Source organism: Triturus cristatus, chromosome 3_1 (genome assembly GCF_964204655.1).
Source record: "Triturus cristatus chromosome 3_1, aTriCri1.1, whole genome shotgun sequence".
In the NCBI taxonomy this organism is placed as follows: domain Eukaryota; kingdom Metazoa; phylum Chordata; class Amphibia; order Caudata; family Salamandridae; genus Triturus; species Triturus cristatus.
This window is the reverse complement of record NC_140583.1, coordinates 854,805,625-854,831,165: the sequence shown is the minus strand read 5'-3', so window position 1 is coordinate 854,831,165 and position 25,541 is coordinate 854,805,625. Positions and strand designations below refer to the sequence as shown.

General features: G+C 47.6%; 1 protein-coding gene across 1 annotated transcript in view; it reads right to left on the bottom strand.

The window, feature by feature from the left end:
• Nucleotides 1-25,541, bottom strand: part of LOC146861181 (dynein axonemal heavy chain 11-like) — a 2,741,463-nt gene that overhangs the window by 76,030 nt on the left and 2,639,892 nt on the right. Inside the window, exon 73 of the mRNA XM_085646213.1 lies at nt 24,834-24,974. Within this exon, the coding sequence (XP_085502339.1) occupies nt 24,834-24,974 (141 nt within the window). The remainder of the gene's footprint in view (nt 1-24,833; nt 24,975-25,541) is intronic.

The following is a 25,541-nucleotide window of genomic DNA, read 5'->3' as shown; positions in this document are numbered from 1 at the left end:
AGCCACTACAGCATCTGGTGGTAACTTGTATTGTCGCATTCGTGGTAGTACTATTCCTGGTTTCAGTGTAACTCGATATGGTGTAATGTTCATGCAACCAACATCAGTGGGGCCTTGTGCCCATAAATGTGTAGGTAAATTCTGCAGTCGGTGATCCATGTCTCTGGACACGTAGTGACCTTTAAAGTCACGTAAAAATAGTCGTACTCCTTCCGGAGAGCAACATATTATGGCTCCTAGAGCTTTCAATGTTTTTATACCTAACAAGTTTTCTGGACATGATTTAGTAAGCAATAAATCTGTAGTACGTGTTAATGGACCGACTGTAAGTGGAAGAGGTTGTGTTACGTCATTAATTATAGGTTTTCCTGAGAATCCAAGGGAAATATTCTGTGAGCCTGAGAGGGGTGCCCCTGGAACTTCACTACGTCTTATAGTTGTTCTGCTTGCCCCTGTATCAAGTAAAAACTTTCTGTCTTCCCCTAATAGTTCACTATGTACATAAGGTCCCTCTTGGTCTACAGGAACCTCAATAAGGGGTAAGCCAACTTCCCTCTCTAGGCTATCTCATGAGTATCGCTGATAATCGGGATAATCTGTTTGTGCATACTGATACATTTGTTGTGTTGTTGCTTGAGTTGCAGCAATAGGCTGCGCTGGTGGTGGTGCTACGATCTGTTGTGGAGCTGCCTGTTGCGGAGCTAGTTGTTGCGGAGCTAACCTAGGTTGTGTATGCTGAGGGATTTGTTGTTGATTCTGATCCTGTCTAGGTGGACGTGGTCTCTCCTGAGTTCTACCTGTGGCAATATTATGTTTCAGGACTGGACAATCGTGTATATAATGACCTGGTTGTTTACAATAGTTGCATGTCCCTTTCGCAGGACCTGCGGAATCACCCTTTTGATGACCATCGGCTGGAACTGACTGTGCAACAAGCATTTTCATTTTCGTATCTTTCATACGTCTTTGTTCGTGTTCTTGTTCTTCTCTAATTCTATTGTGGTGATATTGTAACATCTGTAGCATCTGTGATGGGGTATTACCTTGCCAGGTACTTTCGAATTTCAATACTCTATTCTTGACTTGTAGCAGAGAATTTTCAACTAATTTTGTCACAAACAGATGTGGATATGACTCACTACTGGCTTTTATGCCACTATTTATACTAAAACATTTTTCAAATCGGGAATAGAAATCACTAGTGTCTTCATCTGGTTTTTGTTTACAGGCTGAGATTGCACCCCAGTCTTCCTTTTTCGTAGTTAATAAACGTGGCAATACCTGTATTAGTAATCCTGCTAGTGCTGTAGTCTTTTCCCCAAGCCCTGCTCCTGCAGCTCGGGCCTTTTCTTCGTTTTCTAATGCTGTCCAATCTATCTTTTGGTCTCCCACCTCCCATTCTTTTTCTTTGAGTTTCTCATAAACACCGGCGGGTAATAGGACTTTTAATATTTTCATAATATCGGGGTAGGTATACTCTCCCATGAGTAACATGTCTTTTATCTCACGGTGGAAACCTGCTGGGTCCTTGTCATGGCTGGGTACTACTTTCTTCATTTCTAATAATTCTAATTTAGTTATAGGCGTGTACACAAACACACGTGTGAAATTATCACCGGCACCTCTAATTGGGTGTACTTCGCGTAACGGGTTCTGTCTATCTATGTGATACATTTTTCTTCCCATGATGGGAACTGGAACGTGTTCTGGGCATACGAAATTTAAATATTGGTTTCGGGATTCTAGAATTTCCTTAATCAAATCAGTACCTGACCCTCTCCATATATTCGTGAGTAGTTCTGTCAATATGTCAGGTAAGGGTCCTGGATCGGAGTGTTGGCTTTTATATAATATAAGGAGGTGTTGAATCATGTATATACTAGCTAAACGCTGTTCATATGGGTCTAGATTCAGAAACGTGTGTGCAAGTACATCGTCATTGTATTCGCCGGGACTGTCAGCCCATTGTACTGCTGACCTGGCTAATTCTTGTTCGTCCATGGAATCGAGCACGTGGTACCCCCTTCGATCTCGGAGTAATTTATCAGCGGCTTGGAATAAGTGTTCGGGGGATTTTGTATTTAGCATAGGGTTTGGAAAATGTCTATTATATTCCGGATGTATTGGACGTATTGGGTCGTTAAAACTTCTGGTATTATTATGGGATCTTCCTTTACCTACATAAGCTATTGTGTCTAATTGCTCTGATTCTTGCTCCTCCTCCTCTCTGTTTAGGTCAGCGGCGCCTACCTCTAATCTTTCTTCGTGTATTCGTTCTATTTCTTTGCGGATCTTTCGGTACATAGCTACTATACATAACTGTTTATCATGTCTCCCTTCTGATATATTCTGGCCCCAAGTGACAAGTTTTTGCATTTCTTCCGGATTTATCCCAGGCCGGTCTTGATTTCTGATTACACAGTTTATGAGGAAACGTAACAGTTGTCCCTGTACCTCCGCTTTCTGGTACTCCATGGCTCTGCTAATACTTTCAGGACCTCGCCCTGACTGGACAAAGTGATATATATTTTCTAAATGTGTAGTCATTCCTGGTAGCTTCGTTAAATATATTGCAGCTCGCCGAATACGTAATGATGACAGCAGCATTTCGTCCCGTTTACCGGGCACAGGATCATATCTACAATCTACTAGAAGTTCCTTAAGCATGTCGGGAGTTGCTAGTTTGGGCGTACGTTGGTGTGCTAATTCTCTAAGGGAAAATTTATTTCCTCTGGGTGGCGTAGAAAAAATGTCTGTCGTACCTCCTGTAGCACCGTCTGGGGTGCTGGACGTGAAAGGATTTGTTGAAGGTGAGACAGCAACCGTCGTTGCGGGAAAAGCGGTAGAAACAGATGTGCTTGTCGGAATGTGTGTCGGAGCTTGTTGTTGCGGAGGTACAGACGGAGGATCTTGGCGATGAGCATCATCGGCAAGCGGTCTATGTGGTGCGGTATTAGCATACTCGGGAGCTGCGTCATCTAAATAGCAGGAAAGGAAAACATCTTCTGCGGTTGTGGGATGCCCCTTGGGATGTGCTTTTATCGGAAACAATGGGGGTGGCAAGTCTTTTGGTATTTCCGGAGTAGCCTTAGGTAACCCTTCGGCCAGAAGTGGATACATACCATTCATAAGGGCGTTTCTTTGTCTATCTACTTGTTCTGATTTTACTCGGGTACCTTCCTCAATTAACAGATTTTCTCGGACTTTATTTGAATTCTCCTTACTCTTATCTTCCTGTCTGAGTGCTTTTTCTGTACGTCTATACGATTCTTTACGCCATAATTCAATGGCATCTTTCTGTGACTGTCTGGCTTTCCTTTTCCATAATTCTTCTTCTACTCTCATGATGCAATCTGCATCCCAGGTCCCCGCTGCGGGCCATCTCTGACTCTCTGGTAATTCTTTGGTGTAGTCCACCCATAAATCAAGAAATAATACGGCATCTAGGCCATGCTTATGATACATAAAGTACCCTGGAGTGTCCCTCGGTGGGATGGGAACAGCTTCTTCGAGTACCCCTTTTCTGGTTTTGATCTGTCTTAGTTTCGAAAAGAGCGGCATTCTTAGACCTTATTACTAGAACACACTTTATACAAGAAAACACAATAATGAACAGTCATTCACACCACAATATATAGAACGTATTTAAAACATTTAACGCTTAACAGTTTTACGAACAATGATAACTAATAGAAAACTAGTTACTGACATCATACTGACACTAGATAATACTTATTTATATGCAAGACATACTATATATACTGCTAAACAGTACAGATACACTGCTAAAACAGTGCAGACCGGATTTGTGTACCCAAACCCGTCTTGACCGGCACAGACTATGTGCACGTAAAATGCCTCCCCGGTAATGGTACTCACCGGGTAGCTCGGAACGGAAGGCCTCGGAACGGAACTGAAACTGGACCGGACTGGACTCGACTCGACTGGACTCGGAACTTCGGAACCTGGCGGGTCTCTGTATACCTCGGATCTTGCTCTCTCAGCTAGGCTCTGGTCGGGATACTTCGCACTTCTCACCGCCTCGTCTGGGTGTTGATCGCAGCCTCAGTCACCCCCGCTTGGCCGGAGGGAGATACAGGAAATCCTGCGGGTACGCGTTTTTTGTCCGTTCAGCTGTGGCAGGGGACCGGGCCTGCAACGCACCGCCGGCGCGTGAGATGAGAAAGTGTCCCTATTCGCCGCCAATTTATGTGGTAAATATTTCATTACCGGTACTATTTTTTATGCGGTAAAGTCTATCAAGAATAACTCAGTAAATATAAGAGGCAGAATCCGTGGTATTAGAGGTTTTAAAAGGCTTTATTCCTATACAAAGGAATACAATTCGAATTGTAGGCATTCTATTCCATCACCACGAAAGTTCAGGAAGGAAGGGCATATATTATTGACAGATAAGCAGTTTTATAGAAAATACATTACAGTGAAACAGATGCAAGAGGCGTAACAGCTGATAAAAAGGTGCATACGTAGCTAAATAGAGGGCGTAATTTAAGAAACGTCATCATACATGATGTCACAAGTGGGTGGATCCATAAAAGAATCCTGCAATGTCAGCAGAAATAGTTGGCAGAGATGCGCGCGCAGCCGCATGACGTGTGATTGACGTGCAACTAGAGGGTGAAGGAGACTTGACATTTAGCTCTACATGTGGAGACAGAAGTCTGGGGTTATGTCAACCTAATCCCAAATCATATCTAATATCCTATGTTTAAAGAACTGTGTTATCCAAAAGGAGAGGTCTCTAGGACAGAATCTATTCTATACTGACTGTTAGTGCGTGTACAAGCGTCTAAGTGTCTACACTAGATGCGAGGGGGTAGGAATATTCCATGGCAATGGGGCTATGAATTACTTGCATGAAGACAGCGAGGCCTGGCCCCTTTGCACGGTAGCTGGAGGAATGTTTACCTAAACTACTAGACAGGAATGCATCGGATGAGAAGGGGAGGAGATAATCTCGAAGGTGAAATACAGTTTTTGGCAAGCGACAGGCTGGATCAGGCACCGTTAGCCGCGCAGGGAGTAAGACAAAGTTCATGGTCACAGATGCAGGCTCAGACTGGAGCTTTCAGAAGCAGAAGGCAGGAAAAGGCTTGATGACAGAATTCGGGCCTACTCGCCTGAATCTGTAAAATGTGGAAAGTGAACCATATAAAGTCGGTGGCCTTTCATACTTATGAATGGAATATCTGACCCATTCATGGCGGATCTGAAAGAGGACATGTTGACGGTGGACGCACATATATTTGCGTCTTCAAAACTGGAGTAGGAGGGAACATACATGTACTTATAGCATGCACATGGAGCCGTTGGGGTCTACGATAGGGGACATAACTGATCACAAAATTCACATTTCCTCAGTCCTACAACCGGATTCAGTCCAGTTCTCGAAGTAGGGCGGGTGGCATGCCGGCGGAAACTGGGGGTTGCGTGCAATAGGGGTGTGAGGGGAGGGAAAAGTGGTGAGTCCCCTACGGACCGCCACCCTGTCCCATATCTCCAGAACCGTCCTAGTGGGGATTGCCATGTACGCACTGCGGTGACGCGCCGCTCGAGGCAGCCAAGCATGATCCCAGATCGGGCGACACGTAACTGCCCTGTCCATGTGGAACCAGACTTTCTCGCTTTCCCACGCTCCCCACTCCAGAATGAAGCGGAGGTGCGACGCCCAATAGTACTCCAGGAGGTTGGGGCTGGCAAGACCCCCCCTATCCCGGGGGAGCTTCAAGATTTTATTAGAAAATCTCGGCTTCTTACCCCCCCAGATAAATGAGACCAGGTCGCGCTGCAGCCCCTGAATTTGGTGTTCCGGGATGGGCATCGGCAGAGTTTGAAAAAGGTAGAGGATCTTTGGCAATATGGACATCTTGATTGCATTTAGACGGCCGAGCCAGGAAAGCGGTAAGGCTTTCCAGGAGCGCAAGTCGTCCGAGACCGAGCGTTTACACTCCTGCCAGTTGGCCTGCGTCCAGGTGGCCAAGTCCGGAGTCAGGTTAAGCCCAAGATACTTTACCGATCCACTAGCCCACTGGTAAGGGGCACAGGCCCGCAACGCCGCGATCTCCTCTTCCCGGGATCGTGAGGTTAAGCACCCAGGATTTAGAATGGTTAATTTTAAGCCCGGATGCACGCTCATAGGTTTGAAGCAGCGAGTGCGCCGCCGGGAGGGAGCGTAAGGGGTCGGACAACGTGAGGAGGAGGTCGTCAGCGAAGAGCGCTATCTTGTGGTCACGGCCCGCAAGGAGATGCCCGTGATGGCCGGGGACTGACGAATTAGAATAGCGAGCGGCTCCACCACTAGGGCAAATAGTAGGGGCGACAAGGGACACCCCTGCCGGGTGCCCCTGCAAATAGGGAAAGGCTGCGTTAGCTGACCGTTCACTCGCACTCTAGCTACGGGAGAGAGGTAGGGGGCCATGATGCACGCCTCCATTTTAGGCCCAAGCCCTATCTTCTGTAGAACTGCACGGAGGAACACCCAGTCCACCCGGTCGAATGCTTTTTCAGCATCGAGCGACAAAAGGCAGGCCGGGATTCCCCAATGCCTAGCCTTCCCCACAATGTGGGCTATGCGGCGTACGTTGTCCGCACCTTGACGTTGGTGAATAAACCCCACCTGGTCCGGCTCGATAAGGGCGGGCAAATGAACGCAGAGCCGTTTGGCCAGTATTTTAGTATACAGCTTGAGATCGGTATTTAACAGGGCTATGGGCCGGTAAGAGGAGCAAAGAGTGTGGTCTTTCCCTGGCTTCGGGATGAGGGCTATCTCCGCCATCGCCATGTCCGGGGACGGCCCCCCGGCCTCCGCAAAGGAGTTAAAGAGACGCAAGAGGTACGGTTGCAACTGCGGCAGGAAGGCTCAGAAGAACGCCACCGGGAGCCCGTCTGGCCCGGGCGTTTTACCCAACGGGAGGTCTCTCAGCGCGCCCGCCACTTCCTCCAGAGTGATGGACGCCTCCAAAGACTCAGAGTGGTGTTTACTCAATGGCTCCCACTCGCACTCGCTCAAGGCCGCCGATATCAGTGCGGGCTCCGGGGGCTCTCCCGCATACAGAGAAGAGTAATAGTCATGAAACGCCTGAAGCTTGGCAGCTTCAGAGGTCACCCAGGCTCCCCCAGCCCCCTTCAGCTTCGAGATATGAGCCTTGGCTGCACGCGTACGCAGGCGCCGCGCTAGGACAGCACCCACTTTGTCGCCTCCATCGTAAAATCGCTGTCGAAGAGCAAGGAGTGCCCGTTCCACCTTGTTCGTCCTATGGACGCGGAGCTGCCCCCGGAGGACCGCCAGCCGTCTCCGATGCGCCACCAGAGGCCGGTCCTGGTCCATTTTTTCCAGTGTCTTAATTTCGCGCTCGAGCTTTATTTCGTACAGCCGGGCCTCCCGCGCACGAGCGGCGGCTATAGCGGTGAGAGTTCCCCGTATCGAGGCCTTGAAGGCATCCCACACCAGGGGGAGGGGGGTTTCCGGTATATCATTGTTATCGAAATACTCCTGGATAGCCTCCCTTATTTCTTCCCTATCGACCGGGTCCCGCAAAACATGGTCTGGGAACCGCCAGCGACGCGTACGGGGGGAGCGCGGCAAGCGCTCATGAAGCAGCAGCTCCACGTGAGCATGGTCCGAAACCGAGATACTCGAATGTGACGCCGATATCGTGTCCCTAAGCAGGGGATGCGAGACAAAGAGCATGTCGATGCGTGAGTAGGAGCGGTGTGCATGAGAGTAATACGTGTAATCCGTCAGCCCCGGGGAGTGGTAACGCCAGATATCTACCAGGTTTAAGGCAGTGAGGGATTTTTTCACTGCTGCGGACATGGCCTTCACCCCATGAAAGGCTCCTCCACAGCGATCCAGTGCCGCGTCCCACACCAGATTGAAATCACCTCCCACAATGAGGTCCGAACTCACCGGCTCAAGGTAGTCCCGGATTATCCTGCGCAGAAAGGCATCTTGGCCCTGGTTGGGGGCGTAGAGATTGCAAAGTGTAAGTGTGCGATGGCCTCTCGCTAGTTCAACCTTCAGGAATCGGCCCTCAGTGTCCCTAACCACTTTCACATCCCCCTGTGGGACGCCCGCCCGACAGAAAATGGCCACCCCTGCCGTCTTGGTGAGTGCTGTAGACCAAAACCTATGGGGGAAACGCGAGTGGGCCATTCGAGCAACATCAGCTTTAAGGAGATGTGTCTCCTGCAGTAACATTATATCCGGGCCTTGCAAGAGCAAATACCTCCAAATCTGGTGCCGTTTGCTAGGCGAGTTAAGCCCCTTCACATTCAGGGAGACAACCTTCCAGGAAGGTACAGTGGACATGGTTGTTGATCAGCCAGCGCAAACAAGGTCGCCAATATCCCCCAGGCCCCCAGGAACCCCCCCCTGCCAGAGGGGCAAGAGAAGGAGAGGTAGGGAGGAAAGGTGAAGGGTAAGGTCGGGGGAAGAACAGAAACAGGAAAACAGCCAACATGGCCAACGAGGCCTATTCCAGTCAAGGGAGTTGCCAGGCACAGAGGCACAGGCTATCCCGGAGATGTCACTCTCCCAAGAATAGGAGTGGGGGTCCGTCAGCACCATCACTGTACATCAAGGACACCAGGGGTAACTCCGGGCCACCGCCCCTTAGGCGAGAGCGCCGTGTCAGAGAGAGGCAGGCGTCAAGCCCACCCCACCTGGGGTGGACAGATCGTTGAAGTGGGGGTCAAAGCAGAGAGAGAACTGGGCGAACAGACAGCAAGCCCCCCCGTCCCGGGGGCCCGCAGCAAGGACAATCTCAGAGACATACAGAGTCATTTGGGGGCGGACTCCTGCGATCCCACTGGCGACGAGCCCCCTTCCAAGGATCGGATGTGCTGTATGATGTCCTGCTTGTCCCGCGACGATCTACTGGCAGCAGGAGAGAGAGATTTCCCTGGGCGGCGCACCCTGGACCAACTGGGCTTGAGCGGGACACGCGGCCCCGCAGTGCGGCGCGAAGGACTGACCGGCGGGGTGTCCGGGATCTGGAGCAACTGTGCCGCTTCTCGGTATGAGCGCAACACCCGGCGTCTGGACTCCCATTGGAATATGAGGGCGAAGGGATGGCCCCACTGGTAACGGATGTTAAGGTCCCTCAGCTTATCGATGATCGGTCTGAAGTCTCTCCGACGGCGGAGGGTCGTGGTAGCCAAGTCCTGGAATAATTGGATGGAGGCTCCGTTGTACCTGATTTCGGGTTTGTCCCGAGTCGCCCTCAGAATGGCCTCCTTTTCGACGAAGAAGTGGACCCGCGTCAGGATGTCGGGTATTAGGCCAGGCCTCCCAGGCGGCCCAGAGACCCTATGCGCCCGGTCCAGGGTCGGTGGCGAGGCGTCGTCGTCCCCCTGAAGTTCATGGAGGAGGTCCGCCACGAAGGCCATGATATCATTACCCTCCGCTCCGATCCGGACACCTCGTATGCGTATATTGTTGCGTCTCCCCCTGTTTTCCAAATCCTCCTGTCGGATCTGGAGCTCCACATGCTGTTCCTCCAGGGTCGCAATCCGCTGCCACAGGCGCTCTTGATCCTCTGTGCGGGCGTCGAGAGTCTTTTCCATATCATCCACCATGTCCCCCAGCTCACTCACATCTCTTCGGAGCTCCTTCACGCACGCCTGGACCTCCGTACGCAGCGAGCCAATTTCAGACTTAAGGTCCTGCATGAAGAGTGCCATGAAGGACTGCGTCACCGGCTCAGCCGAGGCCCCGGCCCCCGCCAACGAGGGGCCCGCCAACGCCGCGCCAGGCTTGGTCCAAAGGTCCTTCACCGTAGCATCCTTAGGGGCCGAAGGCGGCTCTTTCCCCGGCTTAGTGCGCGTCATTCTGCTACTCCACACCTCCTCGATAGGGGATCCGCCGCCCCAGCCCGTCCGGTCCACTCAAGGCCCGATCTCTCCGCCACAGTCACCGTACAAGCCAGCAAACCCCCAATGGCTCTGAGGGGAATCGGCTCGCAGCCCAGCGTCTACCCTCTGCTCCGGGTCTGGTCGGCAGAGGCCTAGGTCGCGGCTCCGTAGTGCGCAGGCCCCAGGGCGGGCGGCACAGGAGGCACCGGGGTCCGCACCCCCCGGGACCGCCTCAGAAGCGTGTGCACCACCAGTCACTGTGCCGGAAGGGCTCCGTCTTAGCCAGCAGCAGTCCCAGAGTCCCGGATGCCGTGTGGCCCGCCGCCCCCTCCGCAGTGTCCTCACCGCACCACGGGGATGTCTCGGTATTCTTCTGCCGGAGGACAAGATCTCCACCGCCCACGTGGCGGGAAGCCCAGCAGCAAGCGGACCCCGTCCACCAAGGGCCCCGTCAGTTCCACACAGCTCGGTCCCTCTCCCCTCAGAGTCTTGCTGTGCCAAGCAGGGTTGGGGCGCGCAGGTAGGAGGGTGTGCTAGTCGTCCGGGTGGTGGTCCCGGTCAGGGCCGAGGCAGGGGCGTTGCAACAGCAACGGATGCAGGCCAGGGTGTCTTTAAATAAAGGGCCCAGTCCAGGCGCTCTACTGTCAGCCCCACCCCGGCTCCGTCGTCTCCACAGCAGGCAGCGCCTCCAGCAGGTAGCGCCCCCCAAGTCGCCAGGGTAGGCCTGAGACACCATTTTTGTTAATAGGGATGCTGGTTTGGTGTTCTGTTCATCTTACTCCTGCTCACTACCCCTCACAATTAATGTCCCCCTGTGTCTCTTCTCTCTGCACAGTCTCTGTAGAGCACAGGACACTGTGACATAACTGGCTATTTTCCTCAGATGTTTGAAATCACGAGGAGAGTGAGGAACTAGAGTAGCTAGTTTGCTTCCCCGAGGAATATGTAGTGATCAAAATGAGCTAGCTACTTTGATTATGTACGTGTTATTTGTGTCTGTTTGGGAAAAAACTATTGGTTTTTTATGAAGGCCCTCACCCACCAACCTAGTTGGTGTCGTGCTTCAACATCGGGCCCCACCCGAGGCACCGAGTGTGCCTCAGGTGTGCTTCGACGCCTGGTTACCACGGAGCAGGTTGTGTTAGGTGAGTGTGCAGTGAATGTGTTTTGGGTGGGGTTTTAAAATACTTATCCTAGAGGTCCTGTTGTGTCCGGCCAGGAGCTCCAGGTGATTCAGAGGATCCAGAGACAGCGCCAAAGTGCATAGGAGTCTCGGATCTCCGCCAGAGACTCATGAAGTTTGTCCTCCGAAGTTAGGAAGTACAAACTGAGAGGATAAACCCCTCTCACAATTATAGCACCTTAGAGTGTGCTTCACATAAAGGCAATGACAACACGTGAGTCCCTGATCCACCCCCTCACACATAGGTCCTGACGAAAGCCAGTTTAACAAAAAAGGCCTGGCTGAAACTAGTTGACCACACTGGATGTGGGAGACCATAAGTCTCTTCAACCACGTCCATATGCCTTGTTTTTAACCCTGCCCAGGGCCCACTAATAAAGTAATCTTTTGGGACCTCTAGGACAGTATTTTAAAACCCCACCCAAAACACCTTCACTGCACACTCACCTAACACAACCTGCTCCGCTGTAACCAGGCGTCGAAGCACACCTGAGGCGCACTCGGTGCCTCGGGTGGGGCCCAATGATGAAGCATTCCACCAACTAGGTTGGTGGGTGAGGGCCTTCATAAAAAAACAATCGGTTTTTCCCAAACAGACACATATAACACGTACATAATCAAAGTAGCTAGCTCATTTTGATCACTACATAATTTCCTCAGATGGCATTCATTGTGAATGTTTCAAAACCAATGACACTTCCGCAAGAAATTATGCTGTGAGCATGCTAGAATAAACTAGCATATGGGTCCTCATTTGAAAAATGTTTCATATTGAGTTGTACATCTCCAGACTGCAACAGCGCAGAAGCTGTTGGAGTTTCCTTTTTTTTTCTAAATGGATTAGTATTATACTTCTAGTTGTGATAATCTAAATTCTGATTGGCTCAATATGTGTTATCACTAGTCATACCATGCTGAATTTGCAGTTTTTGCTTATTATCTATTCATAAAATGTGTATGACAACCCCTTGGTTTTGGGGGTGAGCAGTAAATTTAGATTTTGCTGTAGGTCTTCTTTCCCTTCCATATATGATTTTCCAACTTATTGGGACTTAGAATGATTGTTTTCTGACTATATACTCTGTATCTGACCCTTCATGGCATATATTCTGCATTTCTATGTAATGCTTAATTTGAAAATTTGTAATAAAGCCTTTTAACTTTTTCAGTATCTAAATCTCATCTGTTAAGTGGTCCCAGTCACTATGTTACTACTCTGTGAAACTAATGTTGGGTCTGATGTTGAGGAGGGTGTCCTTTAACAGTAGATCAGTATTGTGTGGAGCGGAATCTCTCTTTTTTTTATTTTTTATTTAGCCAAAAGAGAGGAACAACCAGACGAAATACAAAACAAACCACAGAATCAGAGTGTACAGACTGGATAAGCAAATAAAGGGTACGTGGTACATGGTACATGGTATATAAAAACAAAATCATCGCTACTCTTTAATCCCATTGCAGGCATTGCCAAATTCGTTCTGTTTTATTCTGAGAGCGAGGGCCCCTGACCTTTGCCAGGGCGATCTACAATTCATATACCCCTCTTAGCAACTGCCAAAACTCCACGAATGTTGGTGGTTTAGGTTTAATCCAGACCCTGGCGATGCATAATCGACAACAAGCCATAATGATAGAAAATAAGGCTGCTGAGATTAAACCTGGCTCATCTATTAGCCCCAGCAGTATCTCTTTCTCCGAGATAACAATATTAGTCCCTGAGAGGTTACATAGCTCCCTGGCAATCCTAGACCAAAAGGCAGATAATGAAGGACAGGTAATAAACATATGTCTAATATCAGCAGCGTACAATGTGCATTTGGGACAAAAGGTTTTAGGTACCGAATTGGACGTAGCCCATTTTGAGATGATTTCAGGCGTATAGTATAGAAGAAATGACATCCGATGTTGCTGAAGTTTTAGATTAATAGACGTGACAGAGGTATTTATAATCGATAGTGACCTATACAAAATAGTTGTAGTAATGCTAGTACCAAAATAACGGTTTAGTTTCTCAGCAGCCTGAGGAGCGTCATCTACTGCGCCTAATATTAAGCATTTATAAATTTTCCCAATGCAGCCCCTGCCACGGATAAGTAAGAATGAGCTTGCGGGTTCCCCCAGTGTGTTAACTCTCACTAAACCTTCTCCATTAATAAAAAAATCTCTAATTTGCAAAAATTTAAAGAAGGAGTGATTGGGGACCCCGAATTCATCTCTAAAAAAAGAAAATGGTTTAAATCCGTCCTGATCATATAGTTGCCCTAACTGCAGTAAGCCGCATTGCTGCCAGGTCTTCCAGGCAGAATCACCAAATAAAACCCCCAGCCTAGGATTCCCAAATAAATAAGTGCTAGCGTGCAGCTCCGGAATGTTATACTGTTTTGAGATATCTCGCCAGATCCAGGCAGCATGCCTCAAGATCTTGAAGCGAACCGTGGGACGGAAGATGGCGGATGCTGGTTCGCCACTGGAGGACGCCTTCCCTTAGTGCTCCCCTCCCGCTGCCCTGACCTCCGGCTGATGGCTATGGCCCCGCCTCGCCAAACGGACTGAGATTAATGGTTTAACAGCTCAAACTCGGGCACAGCAAGCGGAGCGGAGTGGAGAACCAAACTGATATACCGAGTAATACAAAACCTGAAAGGAGCGGATCGTAAGACACTTACCCGATGTGCCGACTTACGCAAGTTAGCTGCTCTGTTTTCGGCGCTCGCAGTGCGTGGTGGCGTGCAGGCTTTGGATCTGTAAACAAGCTCTGTGGTTCAGAGCGAGGTGAGCAACCCCGTGTTGACAGGATGGCCCCCCTCGGAACACTCGACGGGTCCGGGCGGAGCACGGTGGAGAGCTAGTGACTTCACAAGCAGCCGCTACTGTAGAGGCTAACGAAGAGGAGGAGTTGGCAGCTACTCACAGCAACAGTAACAGCAACATTCAGCACAGTCCCATTCAGGTATTTGGTCGGGACAGGGGGGGCCGCGGCAGCGGGGGCACCTCTGCAATTGTGTCACCCAACATTACCACTAACACCAGTAGCCTTGGCAAACCAATCATGAACTTTTTGCAATATGGCCAAGCTACTGTTCTTCTACAGGCTATTGGATTGGAAACCTCCGCTCCGGGTTTTCCCATAGCCGAGGTACTTAATGCTGCAGTGGAGTGCGGGATGGCCAAGGATGTGGGCGAGGATGGGAAAACCGGGAGAACCGGGCTATCTAGTACCGATCACCCCCTAGAATTTGACGATCTGCTATCTGGGAGTGCTGAAGACGCAGCCTTATCTTCATGCATATTTCAATTCCAGGACTCTACCACAGACTATGTAGCGGAATCTGAGTCAGAGCAGATAGAGTTACAGCCCCAAGTGGTTCAAACTGGCAAAACCAAAGGCGCTAAAGCTTGCGGAGCTGGCTATAGAGCTGGTAAGGGCCGTGGCCACGGGAAGACACAATTAGCTGGCGCCACTGTTGGTGGCAAAGGCGCTACAAGACCAGCTGTTATTAGCTCTTTAAAAAAGGATCTGGGATCAAGCCCACTACGCAAATGGGTGTCCACTAAAGGAGAAGTGAGAACCATGGTCGCTCGTCTATCTAATATTGGTTTATCTGCTAGCCTGGACAACTCTACAACAGGTTTGGCACGGTCGGAAAGACCTAGATCCGCTCCTATTACTCCCCTAGAACTACCGATAGTGGTGGGAGAAGATCAAGTCTCGATAGCTCAAACTAGAGTCACTAGAGACACTGCGACTGATGGCGTAACATCTGCTATCAATTTGGAGAGTACAGAGACTTCTGCTAGCCCCATTACTCAAACCCCCTCTGTAATAACTCCGGTCTCATCTAGTGATAACATTTTAGCAAGAGATGACTTAACCGATACAGCAGGGGGTCGACAGCTACCCTTAGGCTCTCGGACTCTGGGTCTGGCATCTCGGGAACCAGCGGGCTCGTCAGTGGAAGAGGCAGCTGAGCACGCCAAGAAACGCAGTATCAAAGCTTCAAACGCTGTTTTGTGTCCTGAACCCACCCTATCTACTGTACTCTCAGTACTGGCAACTCAACATGAGGAGACACAACATTACTTTCTTCAGGCCAGAACGGATAGGCAAGAAATCAAAACCGCTCTGGAGGAGGTTGCTGTAAAGGTCTCAAATCTTGGTATTGAAGTCTCTGATCTTCAACAGCGGGTGGCCGAGGTGGAGGAGGCCAACGCTGCCGCCTGTGCTTCAATTAAGGCTCAAGATAAGCTGATGATTACTATACAATCAAAGGTCGAGGATTTGGAAAACCGACAAAGACGCCAGAACTTGAGGGTCTTTGGGGTACCCGAGGGAAGGGAGGGTGCCGATGCTCGAGGGTTTATTGTTAGTCTTTTTTCCAAAGCATTTCCCGATATTGCCGATTGGGACATGGACTCGCAAATTCAAAGAGTGCATCGCCTCCCCCTCGCTGTTAACCCTTCTCGATCCTCATCACTCCCCCGACCAATACTAGTGTATATTGGGAATTTTTTATTGAGGCAAGCCATATTTTTTCAGGCCCGACCTACGGCCCCAGTACAATATGATTCAATGTCTTTTTTTGTTCGTTCTGATTTGTGTAAACACACTATGGATAGACGGTGGCAGCTAAGGCAGCTAATGGATCCTTTTAAAGCTGTCGGCGCATCGGTGTTTTTACAAGATCCTGCCCGCCTCAAGGGGATCAAAGATGGGCGATCACATATTTTCTTTAACGAACAAGAGGCTAAGTTAAGTCTATCTAAATGGCAACAACTACCAAAGAAATGATAGGGGGTGTCCTCAATTGGGGGTATATCATGGTCTTTGTAACTCTACGTATTTTCATGTTTTGTTTCGAGACAATTTACCTATGTTTAATGACCTACTTGGTAAGGCTAGGCGGGGTTCTGGCTCCGCAATGTATCTGTATTTTGTCGTACCTATTAGTTCTCGGAGGTTGGGGGGGCGCTCTTTTGTGGGGGGTGCACTTTTGTGTATTGCTGTCGGTTGACAGCTGGGTAAGGGGGTGATTCCGTCCCGTAGGCACAGAGTTGTAGGGGGGATCCAGGTCGGGGTTGGGGGAGGGGGTAGGTGTACGGGGGGGTTAAAGTTGAAAATAGCGAAAAGAGTGTTAAAAAGAATGTTATTGATTATGATGGATTTTCCGCACCAGGACAAGACTGTGGTTTGGAGGGACAGTGTTTTAGTCTATTACCCGGAAGAAAATGTCTAGAGTTCGCATAATGTGTTGGAATGTGGCTGGTCTGAATTCCCCTACTAAACGGCGATTAGTCTCGGAGGAACTAAAAGCTTATCAACCGCTGATTATTGGTTTAACAGAGACTCATTTGGCTTTCAAGGATCGTATCTTTTTTAAGCAAATGGGATTTGAATTAATAACCTGTACCTCACAAACTGTCTCAATACGTGGTGTCGCTCTTCTGCAAGCACGAACTACTAAATTTACGCTACTACGCTCACTCAGTGATAATAGGGGCAGATGGGTCATTGCTCAGCTTTTGGTTCGCGGACACAAACTTACTATCTGTGTGGTCTATGGTCCGAATAGTGACTGCCCTAAGGATATTTCCTTTCTAAACTCAGAGTTGCTGGGCTGGGATGGTGAGCTTATTCTTATGGGTGATTTCAACTGTATTTTAGATCAGAAATTGGACTTCTCAAATGTCTCGGGTCGTGTCAGAATGGTGTCTACAAGGGCGGCTATCAAAGACTTATTACGAATACACCAGCTGGTTGATTTATGGCGGGAGGTCTACCCTTTAGTTAATGGTTTTACATATTTTTCGCAACCACACCATCATTATTCCAGGATAGACATGGTGTTTGTTAACCGGGCTCGCTTATCAGACTCTAATATTGAGGTTTGTCAAAAAATTACGTCAGACCACAACCCTCTATTGTTTACAATAAGTCTCGGACTAACAACACCTCGGGCGGCAAGGGGTTTTACCTTTCCTAAAATTCTTCTTAAAAACCATGACTATATCCATCGCATGCAAGGACAACTAGTGGATTTTATAGACACCAACGCTCATACTGCTTCATGGTCTATGGTCTGGGACAGCCTAAAGGCATTCATTAGGGGTATCACACAGCAGTACTTATTTCGGCAAAATCAGGCCAAGGTACTGCTTGTCGCTGCCGGGCAAAGGGAATGTTTGGAATTAGAACAGCAACACATTAAAGCAATACTAAACAGAGATCATCGAGAAGTTGATATTTATCAGAAACTCGTAATAGCGAGAGCCAAGATTATGCGTGAGCTAAGGGAGAAGGTGGCTAGTCGGTATCATGAAACCAGATTAAGGCAATATGAATATGGAGAGAGGATTGGACGGGTTCTAGCCTATCAGCTAGCGGACTCTAGGGCTCATACGCAAGTTAAGAGCATTGTCGGGGATGATGGCCGAACTTTCCACCAATCTGTAGAGATCCTAGAGCAATTTAGGCAATTTTATACAGATCTATATAGGGATGATACGACTAGTGATCGTCATGGGCTAGATGCTTATCTACAGGAGAGTGGTTTGAAAATCTTAAACCCTCCCACTACCCTCATGATGGACAGGGATGTGGACGGAGCTGAAATATTGGAAGTAATTAAGGCTCTGCCTGCAGGGAAAGCTGTTGGGGGGATGCTTTACCTTTGGAGTTCTACAGAATCTTTTTAAGAACTCTGGGACCGGTCTTTTTAAAGATGGTGAATGATATTATGAACGGCAGGGATGCCCCCCATCTTGGAAACAGACAAATATAATCGTGTTTCTTAAAAAAGGGAAGCCTCAAGATGAGAGAGGCTCCTATCGCCCAATCTCACTTATTAACCATGATGCCAAAATCTTTTCCAAGATCTTGTCTTCTCGACTTGCTCCATATATAAAGCTAATAGTGTCGGATCAACAACATGCTTTCGTTCCTGGGCGGGATACCACCTCCCATATCAATCCTGCCATAGCTGTGTTTGATGCGGCTCAATGTCTAGGTGGTAAAGTAGCGATGTTAATGTTGGATGCCGAGAAGGCTTTTGACCGAGTAACGTGGGGGTCACTCTGGGCTATAATGCTGAAAGTAGGGATTGGCTGCAAGTTTGTCTCGGCAATTCAGAAAATTTATGCAAACTCGCAGGCTGTTATTAGGCTTAACGGCTTGACCTCAGATACTTTTGCCATTCAGAGGGGCACCCGTCAGGGGTGTCCCCTCTCTCCCCTTCTTTTTGCTTTATACATCGAGCCTTTCATCTGTCATCTGTTATCGAATCAGCGGATTAACCCGGTCCTCTTTAATCAAGTTTATATTAAAATAACCGCTTATGCGGATGACATAGCTGTCTTCACCACTGACCCTGTCCAAGCGATGGGGGAGATCGTCTTGGAGGCTCAGCGTTTCGGATCAATCTCCGGGTATAAACTAAATACTAGCAAAACTCAAACGATCACTAATATTGAATACAGCCCCTGTCCACCTATCTTGGGTATTACCCAAAAGGCCACTTATCTTGGGGTCAGTCTCAACAGCCATACGGAGGAAATAGTTAAGATTAACTATGAACCACTATTCAAGAAAGTGGCTACGGATCTGCGCAGGTGGCATCAACTGCCCTTAACTATCTGGGGGTGTTGTAATGTTATCAAGATGAATGTCCTCCCAAAGTTTTTGTATCTGTTTAGGAGTATTCCCCTGCGGGTTCCATCTTCATTTTTTAAACGACTGGATGGCATTATAGGCAGTTTTGTCTGGGGGTATAAAAGGGCCAGGCGGACTATTAAACTTCTTAAACTCCCATACGAGAGGGGTGGTTTTGGTGTACCTGATTTTAAATTATATTTTTGGGCGGCTTTTGCTACGCGTCTGCAGAGCCTGATGGAAGGTCCTGGTATGTCCCAAAAGTGGACTTCATATCAGTTAACATGTGGGTTGGACTATAGGTTCGTACTAGCCCAGATGACAGACCCAAACTATTTCAAACGCATTCGCTGGAGCGGAATCTCTCTGAAGGTAACATTTTAGGGTGTCTGAGATTTCTGGCTTCAGGGATCCGCTCCTGCAACACTGAGCAGGAACCCCGCGAGAGTCACATGTAATCTTGGGAAGTGCGGACACCATCTGTGAGTGCTTTATCAAAAGGCAGACCTTGGATATGATTTAAATAAATCTGAAAATTACAAGCTAAGGTACATTATTATCCCATACCATCTTACTAGTACTTGTCAGGAAATGAAATGGGCTAATTGGAGCTAAGGCATTAAGACTGTGGATGACTGATGTTGTAAATGCTTTGCTCATTAATTCATGAAACCCTTTTGGGTACACTGTTTCTCACCAGACAGCCTAATAGTTATAATTTAATGGAGCTATAGAGGTGCGAACAGGGCTTAAGTTAGAATTCGATGAACTATAGCACAAGTTGGCAAATTATTTTGCAATGTAGTTAAATTCATGGAATGTTAAAGATTTTAAAGAAACCAAAACTTTTTTTGAACAATATTTAATTGTGTGCAGCAGGAAACGCTAGACTGAGAATGTTAAATGAAGGGTTGTTTAAGGTGAAATAATTGAGCAGAAATTTGGATGGCTGAATAGTTGGGTGATTGGGTAAACATGTGGATTGGTTCACTGGGCAGGTGACATAACATAACAGGTGTATTTGTAAAGTGCACGATTACCCGTAGGTGTCCTGGTGCTGAATAACAGATGTTTATTGTTACACAACTCAATGGTGCTCATTTTATCGACCTCAGATGGATGAAAGGCTGAGTGGACCCACTGGGATTTGAACCTGTGACCATGAGGTCAAACACAGGCCCCTGCAGTGGCTGCTTTATTCCACTGAGCCACCAGACCCGGGTCAAGGTAGTAATGGTGGATGGTTGGAGGGGTGGAGTTGGATGGATTAACTTTTGGGTGAGTTAAACAATGAAAGGTACAGATGAGTGGAATTGGGTCTATAACGATGGGTGATGGATGAATGTAGTTGAATGTATGGGTTGATGGATGGACTGAATTGAACGAAGCGGGTGGATGACATGGATTGATGAGACTGTGTGGGCTATGGGCAGCGGCGGCTCCTCCACTAAGGTGGCAGAGCATCGCCCCACTGTTCAATATGAAAAAATAAAATGATAATAACAGAACGTTATTACCATTTTATTTTTCCTACTGCAATGGCTCCATTTTATGCAGGCAGGGCTGGCCAGAGAAGGGGGGAGCAGTGGCCTTGGGCCGGCCAAACAGTCATGAACACTTTGCATGTTCTTCACCAGCTGTAATGCACACCCTGGTTGGGAACAGGCACAGGCTCCCAGTCCCAGTCTGAGCGCCAAACCATGGCGCTCAGACCAATCACGACGTTGGTGTCGTGGTGACAGCAGCATCGTGATTGGCTTAGGGGAGCCTGGGTGCCTAAGAGCCCAAGTGTTTCCTGCTGCTGGGACTTGAGACAGGAAGAAGATGAAGAGGACAGAGGAGAGGCGGCAGCCGGCCGTAGCCAGGTAAGTGCTTTTTTGTGTGGTTTCTTTTCATTCCCCACCCCCCTCTGCCCTCCCCGACCTACCACCCCCGTCTAGTAGCAGCCGCTACTGGCTATGGGTGTTTCCAGTATACAAGAATGTTGTTGGTAACCTTTGTATCACCAGTGTCCAAGCATGTATGTTCCATGGCAGTCCACAGATCTGAAGAAGTCATCAGCACCTGGGGGCAGGGGGTTCCAATGGCATACAGGTACCCCTTCAATACCTGAGAGGGTAGCCACAATCTTGCATTTATAATTCGTCAGCTGGGGAACACGCAAAGTCTCCAGGATGATTACTTTTGTCTCTCAGGCATCCATACAATTTGTTTTGCAGATCACAGAGCAGGGACGTGGTGGGACAGCCTAAATAGGCTACTTAAAGAGGAGCTAATCTCCTGCGAAGGTGAAACGCTTTCTCTCTGTGCAAGTAGAGAGATAAAGAAGAGGATGATCGACGTTTTTCAGTTTGCATATGAACCTTCAATCGACATTCGTAATCTCTGGTTTAAAAAGACATTCTCGTGCAACGTCTCATGTAATGTAGGTGAACGCTATAAACCAACTTTACATTTGTGCTTTTACTCTAATCTTTTTAATGCCTCATTTTGCTTTTGGGATATTAAGTTGACCATGTCAGTGACGTTGTCTCTGTTGTTTAAAGTTGTTGAATCGTGGTGTCTCACATGGTTTTAGTCTTTAGGTAAGTCTTAGTGCTGCTTGTTCCTGGGACCACATTATTTCTCATATTTTGGAACCATGGAAACGAATAGATTGAAAAACAAACATGCGATCAACTGTAGCCCACCAGATTTACATATGCTTCAGGGCGCACACACTCCACAAATACCTCTCAAAGAGGTATCTGGCACCAACCGATACATGCCAATGGAACATATTGCTTCACCCCCTTGCACCTTCTGTTATACTCATGTGGGTGTTCAATGTGCTTTTGCCATGAGTCATGCGACCAGCAATCTTTATGCTCACCTCGTAGCCATTGGAAACCATATTGAGAGGGCCCCTCATAGAAGGCAAAGTTCATTTGGCCAAAGTTGGCGATCCGCCATAGGTCCTAGGCAAACCAAGCTCTCCCCTAAAGTTTAACTACCTCTGCCAGCATCCTACCACCACACTAGAGTCTAGGAGAAGTGCATTTCCCTCCTCAGGAATACTATGCCATTCCAATAAGTATGTTTCATCAATCAGTTAGCCACCAAGTGAGCTAACACCACGTGCATTATTCTGACTAAACCATGGCACCAAACAATGGGGTACCTTAATTAATCTTTCACGCAATGCTGGGAAGCAAGCAAAGTTTCTGTGCTGCATTGCATGAAAGAGAGAGAGCAGAAATGCTCCTTATTTACAAAGATATTTACTTTATTTATATATTTTATTTGAGAGTTTTATATCGCTAGACCCGAAGGTATCAGAGTGCTTTACAACAGTAAATGTTCACAACAAAGATGACAAGCCTATACAGAGCATCTGATTCAGAGCGCTTTATAACAGTAAATGTTCACAACATACATAGCAAGTACAGCAGACATTTATATAGAGCATTCCTGCTCTCTCCTTGCACTGGTGCACTGTATGCAGCCAAGTGCCAATGCAGGCACCCTTGTACCATAGTGGAAGGCTGTCTGTGTTACAGGCAGGGTTGTTTTTGTGCAGGAAGAGACACCTTCCTGCATAAAAACAATCCTTTGAGGTATTTTTCTTTTTCTTTTGTGCTGCAGACTGCAGTTCACTTAGAAAGAGGAAATAACAAGGGGAAATAAAGATATTTCTCCTTGTTGCACCTTTTTGGGAAAGGCGTAGCATTTTGACACATTTCCAGGTTTACTAGCTTTAGTAAATCTGGGAGTGTACCAACATCCGTGGGTGGATGCATGGGAACGGCCATTCTCCTCCCATGGAAAGCCTCCTAGCTTGAAATGTAACATAACGCAGTGAAAGCAGCTACATTGCGTTACATTTCTTTACAAATCCAGCAAGTCCATGTAAATCAGGCCTTGCGTGGCTTTGTAAATTCCAAATAAGCCTTTGCGATACCCTGCTTCACCTTGTTGAATACAAAGGCTATACACAATGAATGCGCACCTTTATGCATTTTCACATACACACCTCATACGTTTCAAAGTTGTTACTTCATCTTTGGCAATTAATTAGGCTCAGTATCAATAATATGACAGGTTTAGTAGGATTGTGAGTACACTTTCTGCGACAATACTTTGTGTGACCTCTATGCCTATGCCAATTAGTCAACTCAAGTATTTGTTTAAGACGCATGCCCTGCAGTATTTAACAAATGACTTAAGGTTGTGGAGGTGTCCAGAAGACTCTGATGGCTGAAACGTGTCAGCTGTTGTGTCTTTCAAGGGTCGGACAGTTAACTAGACAGGTATGGGTATCCCACGTAGTGCAACTATGGCTGTGCAGCATAGTGGCTTGAACTTGTAAACTGAAAAACTCAAATGTTTACAATGAAGACTAAAAAGGAACTTGGCAATTCTCAACTAAGCTCACTTAACTCCCTACATTGTCAACTCACGTTAATTACATCATCAACAAGTTGTTTCATAGAAAAATAATCTGCTCGCAAATTGATAAATGGTTATAGCTATGTGGGGTGGGGGTCAGGGAGTAGCATGAGATGGAAGCAGAGGGGACATGCACACAGTGCTGCATGCAAGAAACCTCAGATATAAATCAGTAGAATAGTGAAAACTCCCTAAATAATTAGTAAGGGAAGGGGTGATGGGCTGGGTGAGGGAGCAGAGAGGAGTTGTTTGAGGGCTTCCTACTTTAATGTAAATAATATCCCTACATTAAAAAATAAAAGTTCTAATTAATATTTTTCAATGAGTTTATTGCCTATACATGGGAAGCCTTTTTACGAGGCAGGCGAAGAATTATCCCCGGGAGGGATTCCGCTCCACCTGAATCACGAATGGGCTGGTGTTCATGCACCCAGTTTCCCATGGTGCAGTGAACCCTATTTTACCGATGTTAAAACCATGTGAGGCGGTGGGGTCCAAGCTTTATCTTTGGAAAGAGGAAGTGGGACATCCAATGCTACCACGCCAACACTATTATATGTGGCACTCCATGTGGAGATGCCTCACTGTAGGCGGCCCTCCATGTGGAGTGGCCTCGCTGTAGGCGGCCCTCCATGTGGAGATGCCTCGCTGTAGGCGGACCTCCATGTGGAGATGCCTCGCTGTAGACGGCCCTCCATGTGGAATGGCCTCGCTGTAGGCGGTCCTCCATGTGGAGATGCCTCACTGTAGGCGGCCCTCCATGTGGAGATGCCTCGCTGTAGGCGGTCCTCCATGTGGAGATGCCTCGCTGTAGGCGGTCCTCCATGTGGAGATGCCTCGCTGTAGGCGGTCCTCCATGTGGAGATGCCTCACTGTAGGCGGCCCTCCATGTGGAGATGCCTCGCTGTAGGCGGTCCTCCATGTGGAGATGCCTCGCTGTAGGCGGTCCTCCATGTGGAGATGCAGGCCAGTAATGGCAATTCTGTCCACTGGGAATCTCACCATAGAAACTTGTAATCAGGCCCTTAATGTGAAAGTAAAACCAATGATTATATTCCACCGAATCAAATTAGGTGAGCTGAGTTTTCACTGAATTAAAGGGGTGAAATCCAATAGAACTGAAAAACGTGCACTGACTGGAACAAAGCAAAGAAAGACTTTATTCCTTCTCCTTATTTGTCTGCATTAGGGCAATCAAGGACAAGCATATTCTGTATTTGCTGCAGGAATTATGTTTTTGAGTATTATTATATGGTCATTTTACTGCACATCACACACCGACCTGCCTCTTAGAACACATTATAAATACCCAACATAACATAATTAAGGTAAGTAACCACGAGAATAGCAATAATACAGCAAAGGGACCAATAAATGTACTTCTTTTCAAAAGTGAATTCTACTGCACAGGGGGCTTTGGTAGCATTAAACGAATGTACATGTATTAGACCATATTCCTTACGTGATGCCACAAACGTAATGAACATAGCTGCCTTATTTCTGTGAACGTTACCAGTGGGTTATTCCACAGAAACCTGCAGCATATCTTTCTTCAGAGACAAATCACACCCGCTAACGGACTGTGGCGCACTTCGCTGCAGTCACATCACTGCATCTCGTGCAGATACCATAATCATAGTGATCAATTGAGTAGCTCGAAGAAGGGTCAAGGAGCTAATTTCCTAACGACCTGTGACGTACCTTCCACGTGCAGGCCATAGATGTAGGCGCCTTCTCGTGCTGGCTGTGCGAACTCCTCCTTAAACTTCTTGGTGACGTCCACCGTTAGGTGCATTTTGTCCAAAGGCCATTCATTTTTCCGAGCTAGGCTTTGCATGACGGCTGGAAGAAACGTCAACATATAATAGTCGGTTAATTGTTTTTCTGACTCAATTGAAAAAAATAAAAGCATTGTATAATTGATCCATGAAAACGTATCTTTTGAACTTTTTGTATTGCAGACCTAAATGCCAACAAGTCAGGTGTCTCCAACGAGTAGATTGTTAGCAACCAGTAGCTCTCCATCTACCTGTGAGTAGCTCTCCTGTGTGCTTCTCAGTCTACTACTATAGAAGCTTTAGCATGGTAAAATAAAACAAAAGCATTTGCAATGCAATAGGTCTCGCTTTTTTGAAACTTTGACCTACTGGTATTGTAAAGGACTATGCCTTTTATTATTTCAGGTTTTAAGCACATAAATAAAAGGCATTGTAATTTACTATGCCAATAGCTAAAAATCTCGCAAATGCAAGACCTATTGCATTGCAAATGCTTGTTATAAAACTTATGCCTGGCAGCTATTGTGAAGCCCATTTAGAAAGGAGAATGGGTTGTTGGTAAGATGTTTGAAAGCAGCAGGGCACTACTATTCGCAGTTGTAAAGCTCAAATGCTCTAAAATAGTGATGCA